Here is a 13,045-nt window from a genome sequence, read left to right as displayed (position 1 = left end):
CCTCCAAGAACAATCAAGTTTTCATATAAACCACAGAATGTATTGAATTCAAATTAAACATGAAACTAGAATAATGTCGGTCCTTATCAAGTAGCAATTACATTGTTTTTAAAAAAGAACAGTACATTCCTCTCTGCATCCGGACAGTCCCACAAGGCACGAGTTACATCCAGTTTGCCGCGGTGGCGGGTCCAGCAGCCACCACGAGCTCGCGGGTGAGGGTCAGGGAGACAGACCACCTCACACCAGCAGGAGCGCAGGTCCAGGGAGCGGGAGGGCAGGTTGCATAGCGAGTGCGTCTTACTACACGGGCAGCATGGCGCGGCTTATTCACCCCGTTGTCCCCGCACCAACGGTGGCGACCGCTCGGCAACAACGCTCTTTCCACTCTAGGTGTCTGCTCGGCTATGTTTGGCATGACTTCTTTCCTACGTAAAGAAAGCCCACGTCCTCCAGACACAGGTCATTCAGCTTTAGCGTCAGCCCCGCTCTGCCGCTGGGCTGTGAGAGGCGGGGCCGCGTGGTCAGGCTTCTCGCCCTCCACCGAAAGCTGCTCACTGTTGGTCTGCAGAGATCCAGGTCCGCCTGCCCGGTGCGCTCACGGGGTGGGAGGGGCCAGGTGGGGGCTTTCTTCACAGGGCAGTGCTTTCTGTATCATTGTCCAAGTCCAACAGGACGCGGCCGGGCAGGTCTTTGCTGGCTGAGTCTGAGTGTATTTCAGGAAAGACGCTGCGAAGTGGTTCTGATAGCCTAGAATTGGCGTCTGGACAGAAACACACGAGACGTGGTATCAGTGTGTGGTCACGCCCAAGAGGCCACCCAAGGGGGCTCCGAGAGGAAGGAAGCTGGAGTGTCAGAGCCAGCCCATGCACACACCTCCCTTACTAGAGGACCTTAGCTCCTAGAAGTTGAGTCAAGCCTCTGAGATGCCAGGGGCAGCCGTGCAGAGCCCCACCCCGGCCCTGCCAGTCCTTCTGTGAGCTGTGGCAGTCCTGAGGCGCCACCCTCACAGGAGTTGCTTGCTCTGATGGAGAAAGAAACTTCATTCTCAGCAGCGCCTCTATGTATAACAAACCTCCTGACCACGTCTGGGCTGCAGGAGTAGATGAACCTCACTGGGAAGAGCTCTCTCCACCGAGCTGATGAGTTTTCTACTGCTAATGCTACAGCCTTAGCCTCAGCAAAGGGGACATTTTTGGCCTAACTGCTCTGGATTGTGGGGGCTGTGCTGTGCACGACAGGATGCTCAGCAGCATCTCTGCCCTCTTCCCACTAGATGCTGGTGGCACACAGCCCCCTCTCTCACTATGACAACAAAAGTTTCCAGATACTGCCAAATGTCTCCAGGGGGATGGGGGGGGGCACAAGTACCCCTGGTTGATAATCACTAAGGTAGATCACAAATCTCCTGCAAATATTCATTTTCTCATCTGTTTCCAAAATTACATTTCCATTTTTTTCATGTCTTACTATGTTGGCTGGAACTCCTTCAGCAACATGGCAAATACAGGGTCCTCAAGCCACTGTCCCTCACTCCTATGCTCACAAGATACCTTAACAGTCAGAGCTCTCCTCCTAGAGAGGTGACCCGTCTCCAGTCACTCGTGCACAAGTACTTACTGGGCACCTGCCACGTACTAGGCACATTCTACCTGTGAGGACACAGCAGTGAGCGAGCAGGACAGGGCTTTCATGTAGCCCACGGCTGAGCGGGACCCTGATCAAGCAGAGTGTTTGTTTTACCGGTAGATGTAGGTTCTAGCAAATGATGAGAGCCTTCTTAGAGACTTTAGGGCTGGGGCAAGAGCAAAGGGAGGTGTATAGGTCTGTTGTGGTTTCCCTTTGCTGGGTTAGAGCTATTGTAGGAAGCAGGGGGAGAACTAGAGTGGAGGTACTGTGCTGGGGAGTCCCCTGTGCGCTCAGGAGCTGCTTTCTGTCCTGCTGTGGTGGTTTCACATGTCTGACCCTGCTGGGAGCTGTTCTGGGCAGTACTTCTACCTGCGCCTCACCCACACAGGCAGGGCTGGCAATGCAGGTGCACTGCCCCCACATGTCCTATAGCCCTGATCCACAAGATCTATTTACCTCCTGGGGTGTCCCTTTTCTCACGTGAAATCCTGGGTTGGCAGATCTGTCCCTCAAGGTTTCCCATGCAACACAACTCAGAGAAATTTCTAGATTTATGAAGGTGGCAAGGTGGCAAAGCTCAGGTTCCATTTCAGACAAATGGTCTGATGATAACTGTAAAACCAACTGGATTTGTGCTGACTGCGCTACCCCATAGTACAGTCAAGGGGGGTCTAGTGCACAGAGGAGAGGATGTCTCGAATTTGTCCTCAGCAGAAGGTAAGTCAGCAGGGCAGGGACCCTGTCTATTTTGTCCACAGTGCCTACAACAGTGACTGGTTAATGGCAGATGCTCGATAAATTTTGTGGCTGGCCAGTGGATAGATGAATGACTGGATGGAGAAGGTGCCATCTAGCCCACCATCTGCCCAATCCCTCTTTCTTTTGCCTCAGGTAAAGCAGCAGCCATGTCTCAAAGACAACACTGGTACAAGAAATCCATTGCAAATCCAATCCCCCTTCCCTGACCCAAAAAGACAAGGAACTATGGGAGGAGCATGCCTGGGGGTCACAATGCAGGGGAGTGTGCACACTAATTAGATTTGTGCTTGCTAACACCCATATTTACATGCAAACTTAACACCTGTCGGCCACAGGTGTACTCGGGACAAACTTGTTTCCCCCCCTTTTTTTAACATCACACACAAGTTCTGGATTTATACTTTTCTGAATGTCTCCAACTGTTTATGATGGACACACATTACTTATATACTAGAAGCTCCTCTCCCCTCCTCTCCTCTGGCCTGCCCTGTCTGGTTTACCAGAGGTTGGCAGTATGTGTCTACCCAGCCCGTCTCTCTCACCTGAATAATTTCTTAAAGGGAAGCAACAAATCAATTTACCCACAAAGAGCAGTAAGAAGAGCCATAGCATGTGTACAGAGCCTCCTTCAGGAAGAGACACATCGGTCTCCGTCACAATGGCTGATCTTTCAGTACCATCCACCAGGCACAGTGCTAAGTGAACACACATCACAGCATCTCACCGAACCCCCGGGCAGCACTGGGTCACCGTCAAGATCAGGGAGGGACACTCTGAGAGTCTCAATCCTTGCCTGAGGTGACAAGGCCAGACTGGCTGGAGTCTCGAGTCTGTTATATCGATCTAACACGCTCCCTCCTCCCCAAAGGAGTATGTCCTGTGGTGAGGGTCTTGAGAGAGGTTGATTCTTAAACCCTCTGGTTCATTTTAGTAAAAAGGTATTTTTAAGAAAATTTAAAAATACGTCTACAACTTTCTGGCTATGAATTTACATTAAGGCACCATTTTCTATTACATGCACTGAGCACAGGCTGCTCAAGGCCACATTCATAAGGCAGATAGGACATTACCCTAACAGAGACAGAAGAACAGAGAGAGGCCCAGGAGGAGCCTCAGCTCAGGCAGCACCTGACGTGTGCACCACAGCTCCGGAGCTCAGGCAACCCTAACCTGGTCCCTTCCTGTCCCGACTAGCGGAATCGAGGAAGTGGGCCCGTGGGGCCAGGACTGGCACTCAGTAATTTAGGGTATGGTCCTAGGTGGCTTCTCTGTCATGTCAACAAATTTCATTATGTACTTGGGTTGTAAATACACCCTTCAAAGCTCCAAGGTTATTCTGGGCAGCCACCTCAACAGGTATCGAATCCAAACACATTCTTGAAATTAAGCAACTGCAGGCCAGCCAACCCCCAGCCCCCCGCAGTGTAGAGTCTGGGAGAGCGACTTCCTAGGCTTTCCAGCCTGTACCAGCTTTGAGTCAACCTTCTACCATCTTAGTCAAAGGAGGTTCTGTTCAGTCTCACTGGATATTTACTGCCACATGATTCTGAGATCTACTTATGAAAAATAAACTGCACACAGAAGTCACTTAAATGTTCAACTACAAGCAATAATGCATCTGCTTAACAAAATATTATGCAGTAACCAAAAAGATGGCTATAAAAACTACATTATATCACGGGAAAGAGCATTTGATGTAAAGTAAAATAAAAATGCAAGACCTGTACGTGCCCAATCATTACGATCATGCACCCCCCCTTGCCTTTTAGGGGAAAAAGAACTAGAATGAAAAACAACAGAATACGGTTACTGGGCATCTTCAATTGTGGAAGGGTGATTTCTCATTATTTCTAGGTCCCCAATCTGCTTTAATATCTATGCTTGTTTTTTAACACATTACTTTTATGACATAAAAAGAGTTTAATTTTTAAAAGCGCACACTGAGAACCAGCAGAGTGTCGAGGTTTGATGACCACTATGAGAGTGACCTGTTCCACCATCACACGTGGACGGATGACCCACGGTGATTCCCAGGTTCATGAGATTAAGAAACGTCTTCTACTTCTGACTGAGCCTTGTCTTTCTAACCCACCACCAAACAGTGCACCTGGGCTCCAGACCACTTGCGCCGGGGTCAGGCATATAAGTTTTAAAATGTTGACATATGACATAACCCTGATTATCTTTTTTCTAAATAAAAATGATAATAGCTACCATTTATTTGGACCCACTGTGTCTTAAGAACTGTCAGATGCCTTTCTTATCTTATTGAATGCAACTCCTTTAACAATAATTCTCACAAATGTCACGACTTTACAGTCATCCAGGCTGTGCTTGCCTGACATTGCCTACAAGCTGAAATGCGGGTCGGGCATGTCCAACTAAGCATGTGCTGCCTACTGAACGAGTACCAAGGCCCGCTGTGACCCATCACACCCATGTGAACACACTTAGTACCCAGAGATGAACAGCAAGCACAAACGAGCAAAAGCCAGCCTCCGCTGGGGCATGCACTGTTAGTGGGGATGCAAGCAGGCAGGTTAGAGTGACCGGTTAGTAACAGGCATTAGTGCACAAATATGATCATAAATAGCAAAAATGCTTTGGCCAATCAGGTGCCTTTCCTTACCATTAAATATTCCAAATTCAGTTCTGACTGATTATGGCAGGTCATACATCTAAATTATTTAATAAAATGTTTAAGTTAGAACACTCTGCTAAAATCTACTACTTTAAAAACAGCAAGATGTAAACTCTTTTACTTGTGAAGCTAACACCCTGCTTTTCAGAGTAACAATGAAGAAGACGAATGGTACAGGTTTGCCCTGTCCCCAGGTGCCGGCACCGAGCACCGGAGGCTGGTGGCCACACCCGCTTGGTAGCATCAATCTCCCCCAAGAGCTTATCTTAATCCTCAGCCCTCATTCAGCTTTTTAAAATTAAATGTTCTAAACAAACAACCTATTTTCAGAAATTTGTGTGTCAAGTTTCTCAAGGGAAAACCTGACGTTGCAAAAAGGACTGGCTGTCAGGGGAAGCTCCGTGTTCCTTCCTGAAACACCCAATGGCTGTGCCCAGGAATGGTTCGTGCCCAAGAATGGTTCACAGCAGCACGACCAACACGCATGGCCTCACAAGCGTGCACACAATTAGGCTTGTGGGTGCTTCTAATGCAGTCTAGGGGACTTTAATACATTAAAAGTTAACTCTGTAACACAAAGGTAATGGTGGTGACCTGGAATTTCTTGAGTTAGAATTCATAGCATAGATGGGTTTTTAAATATTTAGCTAATATCCTCAGGAAAACGACTTTTACTATAAATTTTCACTTATCTGATGACAGTAAAATACAGAGCATTAGTGTTGAAGATGAAAAATAAAATAACCTCTGGTATAAACACGCCCTAAATAACAATGGTATTAAAGGACAGACATAATTCTGGTTCATAGTCTTTCATCTAAATAAAAGGAAAAGGCTAGGAAATAAATAATAACTATTTTTTAAAGGACTGGAGGGAGCCCAGGTCTTGAACCACCCTTGTAAGCAAGACTGCTTGGCAAGTGAAGGCTGGACTCAAAGGAGCCACTGAGCTAAAGCCACCCCTGGGAAATAAACTTTGATGTGTCACAAGTACTGAGGTGTCACAGGCACAGCCTTAATTGGGGCTTAGTCACTTTACTCTGTGACATCACTGGGCGGCCCCAGATCTCTGGGCTCATCTCCAAGGAGTCAGGAAGGCAGAACCACGCCTGCTCCCTCCTCCAAGGTTTACAGGCTGGGCTCCTATTTCCCTGTCTGGTTTCTACAAAGTCTTTTTCAGACCCAAGCTGTGAACAGCCTGGCTATGCAGCCCACTGAAGGCTGAAGGCTCAGGTCAGCCGATGAGAGCCTCTGTACACAAGAGCCTTATGCCATCCGACTGTGGACCCCAGGCGAGATTCAGATGGCCTCACAGCGCCTTTTAAATGCTCATGTGGTTTAAGAAGGCAGATGGAAGCATGCTAGAAATGCAAAGGGTTTAGTGTGGGATCTTTGGTAAAAGATTTTTTTTTTTGGTCCTGAAAATTTAAAACATTAAATTAAGAAGCTCCATGCAGTTAACTTGCACTTAAAATTAAATTTTAAAGCTCAAGGCAAAAGGGACACAATTTCCCATGCTGACTGTACCCCAGCCCTCCTTGGTTCGCGGTGACAAGCCAATCAATGACAGGTAAATCACGCCAGGAGACCAGATGCTTGTCAAAGAAAGAAAACGTTCCTAGTATCTTATCTGAGCAGCTTGAAATTGGGCTCTTGAGCTACTGACAGCTACCTCCTGAATTTGGAGCTCTACAGATCAAAGAGCTTCTGATAAAAACAAAGTCACGTCTCCATGCTGCAGAGCAAACGGCACGGGCTAGAGGCTGCTCCTGAGCACCAACTCAAAAGCACACACATAGAACACGGCTAGGCAGGGGCATTTGGGGCAAGCTGCTTGGGCACTACAAACCTTATTCCTGGAAACCTTCCCCACCTGTGAGGGCGCTAGGGAGGGCATCTATTGGGAAACAAACAACAAACCAAATGTGGCTTTATTTTTCCAAAAGAGCAGAGGTGTCATTAGAAAAAAGTTATTAACACTTATAGCACATGCAAATTACACATTATGGTCGTGAAAAAAAATGCTATCAAAAGATAGACTAGTTGGCTAACCCTCATCAACTGGGATACCAGTCTGGGGCATTCCTTGGTTAGTTTTCAGCTGAGAAGTCACTCAGTATGGTTGGGGAGCCCAGAGTCCAGCTTCTCTAAAAACAGCTTTACTAGCCCTGGCCGGTTGGCCTGCAGACTGAAAGGTCCTTCAAGTCAAGGGCTCGTACCTCAGATGCAGGCCTGATCCACGGCCCCAGTCAGGGTGCGTGCGAGAGGCAGCCAACTGATGTGTCTCTCTCACATCGATGTGTCTCTCACATTGATGTTTCTCTCTCCCCCCTTTCCACTCTCTCTGAAAAGCAATGGAAAAATACCCTCGGGTGAGGGTTAAAAAATTTTTTAAATAACTTCATTAAAACAACAAAACAAAAAAGAGAAAGAAAAGAAAAAGGAGAAGAAAAAAATAAATAAATAAATAAATATATATATATATATAAAAGTAAAAATAGCTCCACTAAGAAAAACTTAAACTCGGCTGTTGTAAAAAATGATTCATTTAAAAAAACACATTTAAAGAAAAATCCATTCATCCAATCCTTAAATCAGAGTAAGTCAGAGCACTGTGAGTGGAAGTTTTATTTAAAATCATAATTAAATAAAAACAGCATGGTGTAGGCTGCCTGTAAAAATGTCCTCAGGTGTCCACTGAGCTCTGTAGTCAGCAGCACACTAAGGGCTCCATGGAGCCCCATGGACAGGCTGATTCTTCCACTCTTGCGACTGAAAGCTTCCTTCCCTGAGCATCCAATCTAACACAAATCATGTTTTTTAAAGTTATAACTGAAACGCTTCCAACTATGAACACTTTTACTTAGAAGGAAAATAAGCATCTTAACGAGGAATTCACTATACGTGAATGTCACACTCATGTTGTACAAGACCTTCCCCTGGACTAGGCCACTGTACTTACACAAATGTACATGTGGATGGGTCCTGAACACATAATGAAATTGTAAACCAGGGGTCAAGCCAGCAAACTTCTAAGCTCTCAACCAACTCAGCTGCCTTAGCACAAAGGCAGCAAGACCACGTGTGATCGAATGGTGTGGCTCACAAACAGGCTGGACCACAGCCCGTGTGAGGGGTACCAACACCTAGTGCAGAGTTACTCACCCGTTACTATTTTGGAGGCGGTGGGCACTGCGCTGGAGAGGCTGCCATCCCCTGCTGGGTGGGCACCAGGAGGGTGCGGGGGTGGGGGTACACTGGGTCTGTTCCTGGGCTTTGGTACTGGTCTTGGTCTCGGCAAGGTGCCACCATGTGGCTGTGCAGTCTCGGGGTGAGAGGCCAGCAGACCCGGGCTTTGCTTAGCTAAGGGCGGAGTGCTGGGAGGCGTGGGCGTCCTGGGTGGGGTGTGCGCGGGCTGCTCCAGTCCCTGCTCAGCTGGCCTGGCTTGTGGCTGCGGGGCCTGCGTGGGGGGCTGTGGTGGAGGGTGACTGGGTGCCTGCATAGGAGCCAGGCTGCCCGAGGATCTCCGGGGACCGCACGGCTGTGAGGTGGCACACGGTTGCCCAGGGACGAGGCCCGTGTGTGGGACAGGAGGAGATGGACTTCCAGTGGCCGGCTTCAGTGACAAGCTGGGTGCCTGCTGTGCTGTCCCTGGAGAACTCTGGCCCCCGGGATGGCCAGGAGGTGGGTTTCCTGGTTTCGGGGGTGCTGGAGCAGGTTTCTTAACAGCTGCACAAAGGGGGAAACGCCTTTTAGTAAGAACAGCACAGTGACATCAGACAACACCCGCTGAAGCAAGGACCAAGGGTAACCTCACTGTTCAGTCCATGCTGAAGTCACTGCTCCCACTAGGATGTGATCGGGTGGCACCTGACCTCTGTGGTCTTCCTCCAGAAACCCCGAGACCCAGGCTCACCAAGAGAAAAAAATCTGACAAATATAAATTAAGAGACTTTCTTCAAAATGCTTTATTAAAACTCTCCCAAATTGCAATGGCCATGAAAACTCCAGGGGAGACTGAGAAACTGTCACAGAGCAGAGAAGACTACGCAGACAGGACAACTACATGCAGTGTGGTCCCCTGGGTGGGAGCGAACCTGAACAGGAAATGGCCATCAATGAGAAACTGGGGACAGTTGAACAAAATATGGACTTCAGTTGGTTTCCAGCTGTGATCAATGATGAGATGTCAATACTGGGGGACACTGGGGAAAGGGCACACTGGAAGGGAAATTCCAGCCCCATCTTTGCAACTTTTCTGTAAATCTAAAATTATTCCAAAATGAAAAGTTTATTTTTAAGAAGTACATGATACTTTATAGGTCTTTAAAGACCTGTCACTTTACAAGTTCAACAAGAACACTCTGTGGCTGCCCTGCCCACAGGAGCTGCTGCGCTAAGCCACCCAGCGCCCACTTGTCAGCACCCTGCTCACCCGACAGCGTGAGAAGGAGAGAAGCAAGCATGCTAGGGTGGCCCCCAAGCTCGACTGGCTGCTGCACACACCATAAATGCTTGCTCTAAGCCTTCCTCTCCTAGATGGCTTGTGGGATTTTTTTAAATAACAGAAATTCTACCAATTCCAGAATCATTTGAGCTATAAGATAATTCGAGGTAAAAGTAAAATAAACCTGGCAGATGGCCTCAGAATTACTTCTCTAAGGACAGCTGGATCACACCCCTCCTTCCTGATACCAGCTGAAGTCAGCATCACTAAGGGGTGGGAGCTAGGAACAAGGAGGGTGGGAGGGAAAATGATGGGTGTGGAGTCCTGGTTTGGGGTTGGGGGTGGGGGTGGAGAGACTTCAGCATTTTTCAGATTCTGCTTAGATTCCACCAACCCTCCCCAAAAGGGAGAGGGAAATGAAGGGAGGAAAGGACCAGGCACGGTTCACCTAACACATCACCAGCACGAAGACGGGTCTCTTCATGAATTGTCTCACCGAGTCTCACAAGCTCACTGCAAGGCAGCACTACTGTACCCATTTCACATGGAGAAAGCTGAGGCTCGGAGAGGCCAACTGTTTGCAAGAGGTCACACAGCTGTAAGGGGCAGGACAGGGTCCCACACCCATGTCCCTGGGCTCTTCTTTCTTCTTCCTCCTTCCTACAGTGCCTGGCTCCCTGCTCACAGGGCTCAAATTCAGGAATGAAAACGGACACTTTGCTCTGCTGGCCTAGAACATTTGACCTGGGGACTCAGAAGACTTTATCCCACAGAAACAACCCACCAGCTGACAAAGGAAGGAATCCAGAATATTAGCTGTATTCTGCTTGCCATAAGCAGCTGAAAAAGAAAACGTTCTAAGCAATATTAACTGTAAGTTAAGACTGACAAGATCATTCCCGACATTTAAGGGTGTAGAAGGAATCAGCACGGAAGCACGAGAGTGGCATAAGCAGGCGACAGGCCCCGGTCCCCTGTGGAGGCCAGGCTGGGGGAGAGGCAGGCCTTGTCTAAGACCCTGAGAAGATGCTGGGGCCAGGGGGTGGGGAAGGGCAGGAAGGATAAACTTCCTGTGAGGAACCTTGAGATCTGAGATTGCAGGAAGTAGGGAGCAGGTAAGACCCCTAATAAGGCTCAGGAGTAAAGTCTCAATCTGTAAGCAGGGTTACACCTGGAATCAGGAAGAGAAAACTTAATCTTCCTCAAGCATCAGTTGGATAGAGGAAGATGCTGTGGCTCAGATGAGAGGGCAGGCTGCTTTAAGGCAGACAGTGGGGTCTGCAACCAGGCAGTGAATCTGGATTTGTCTCCCTACCTGACTTGTAAGAATTCCACCTAACACCTGTGCAGTGCTTTGCAGACAATGCTTTCCTAGGCAGACACGTTACGGTTTATCCCCACAATGCTCCCTTTGAGAAGGCATTTTAGCTCCGCTTCACATTTGTAAGAATTGAGTCAGGAAAAGGCAAATTAGTAGCCTTTAACCAGTCATGTGACTTTGAGCAAAAGCTAGAGCTTAGCAAAAGCTAAGGCCTTTCTTTCCCACTGATCACAACTGCCTCTCATTATGACCAGCACCAAACAGTCCACGGGGACTGTCCAGCTCTCCTGGATTGGTCCCTCCTGTGGTACAGCCATCCTTGAGGTGGGGCCCATCACTTTGTGGTCGTCACTGCAACCATGTGGCCTCCACCACAGCCAAGTCAACCTTTTAAAATTGCTGCTGTTGTACCCACTCCATTCTACTTGGAAGAACTCCCCACTGCTGGGTGGTCATGCTCCCTCACCCTGGCACTACCACTCCAGGACATCCACTGCTGCCCACCTCTGCCTCCCACTAGACCTGGGGCAGCAGGACTAGCGTCCATGCTGCTCCCCATCAGAGTGTTACCAGTGACCTGCATCTACACGCGAGACCTCAACAGGAGCGCAGTCAAAGAAGAGAAAGGGGAAGCCCAAGTCAGTGAGTGCGTGGGAGGCAGGGTTGTCAATGCTGCTTCCTGGGCCAGTCGCAGCCCACACACCTGACAGTGAGCATCTCTCACACTGAACACACACTTATCTTTTTTTAAATATGTCTTCACTGATTTCAAAGAGAGGAAGGGAGAGGGAGGGAGAGATAGAAACATCAATAATGAGAGAGCCATTGATCAGCTCCCTTCTACATGCCCCCCACTGGGGATTGAGCCTGCAACCCAGGCATGTGCCCTGACTGGGACTCGAACCTCGATTTCCTGGATCATAGGTTGACTCTCAATCACCGAGCCACACCAGTTGGGAATTTATTATTGTTATTATTTTTTAATAAATAGCATTCCCCTAAACTCCAGTCAAGAACTGAAGAACTGAGCTCTGTTAGGGAGAAACCTAGACATCCTGGTTTTCCTACGCCTGCAGCAGGGACCTCAAAGATTCGAGATCCTGTGTGCACATCCTGGCTTTTGTCAGTCGCTGGCCTAAGGCCTTGACTCTGGAGGCAGATATTCAACCTCCCTGTATGGGGCTCAGCTCAGCTCAATAAGAGGAATTTATCTAAACCATCTGGTTGTTTACCCAAAAGAACTGAAATCACCACCTCAAAGAGATGCCTACACTCCCATGTTCACTGCAGCACACATCACAGCAGCCAACGTGTGCAAGAAGCCTGTGCCCATCGACGGGTGACAGGGTGGAAAAGGGGTCTATACAGGTAACAAAGGCTTTATGAAGGGAACTATGATGTCTACAACAGGGATGAAACCTAAGGCCCTAGGTTAAGTGAAATAAGCCAGTTGCAGGAAGACAAATACCACATGATTATGTGAGAAATCTAAAATAATCAAGTTCACAGAATCAGAGAGGGGAATGATGGCTGCCCGGGCCTTGGGGAGAAAGTACTGGGGAGTTACTATCAACAGGAATAAAGTTTCAATTAAGCAAGAAAAGAAGCCCTAGAGACCTACTGTAGAACACTGAGCCTCTAACACTGTACTGTACACTTAAAACTGTGAGTCAGCAGATCTCACCATAAGTGTTCTTACCACAAAGTAAAACTTAACTTCTGGAAGAGAAAATGAGTACAGAAGCTCTAAAGAGGGAATTAGCTCGGTATCTCCAAAAACAGAGGGCAAGCCCGTGCCCATCGACGCCTGTAGGGCGGAAGTGCCGTGACGCGGAGTGGTGAGGGCTAGCTCGGAGCAGGTCCCTCCCTGGGAGACCCTGCAGGGCCACTGGGGGAGGTCTGCACAGAAGCCACTGGACTTTCAGCCAGGAGCTGACACCATCTGCTTTGTGCTGTAAAGCAATTCCCTGCTGCTGGGAGGAGGACCATGGGGATCCTGATGGGAACAGTTCAGATTTTATGTCAATTAGGGCCAAAAAGCCCTGGCCCTAATCCAGAGGAAAGCAGCTCACAGACCCACAGAGCCACCAGTAGAGGCTGCAGCAGCTCCCAACCGGGGTGAGGGCTCAAAATACCAGATTCCTAGAAAACTGGGAAGGTCTGTGGAGAAAGGACTTTTAGTTTGTTAAGCTTTCTAGCTTAAACATTTTCTTAAACAAGTGCTTTTCTGCTCTCCACTTTTCATTCC

At 48.4% G+C, this 13,045-nt stretch overlaps 1 protein-coding gene across 9 annotated transcripts in view; it reads right to left on the bottom strand.

The window, feature by feature from the left end:
- The window catches only part of ARHGAP17 (Rho GTPase activating protein 17), an 81,915-nt gene continuing 68,870 nt past the window's right edge, over positions 1 to 13,045 (bottom strand). For 3 of the 9 annotated variants that reach the window (XM_081133143.1, XM_081133146.1, XM_081133149.1), the window contains 2 exons: positions 8,195 to 8,758; positions 1 to 763 (listed from right to left, as the gene is read on the bottom strand). In XM_081133143.1, coding sequence (XP_080989269.1) covers positions 633 to 763; positions 8,195 to 8,758 — 695 coding nt within the window. In that variant the 3' untranslated portion in view covers positions 1 to 632. Of the gene's footprint in view, positions 764 to 5,017; positions 5,067 to 6,878; positions 6,927 to 8,194; positions 8,759 to 13,045 lie in introns of all 9 variants that reach the window. The other 6 variants (XR_013998508.1, XR_013998509.1, XM_081133145.1 and 3 more) reach the window with 3 other exon arrangements.

The sequence above is a fragment of the Miniopterus schreibersii genome (genome assembly GCF_964146895.1).
Source record: "Miniopterus schreibersii genome assembly, chromosome: 3".
Taxonomy (NCBI): domain Eukaryota; kingdom Metazoa; phylum Chordata; class Mammalia; order Chiroptera; family Miniopteridae; genus Miniopterus; species Miniopterus schreibersii.
Note: the sequence above shows the minus strand (reverse complement) of the source record. Positions and strands in the feature narration are given on the sequence as shown.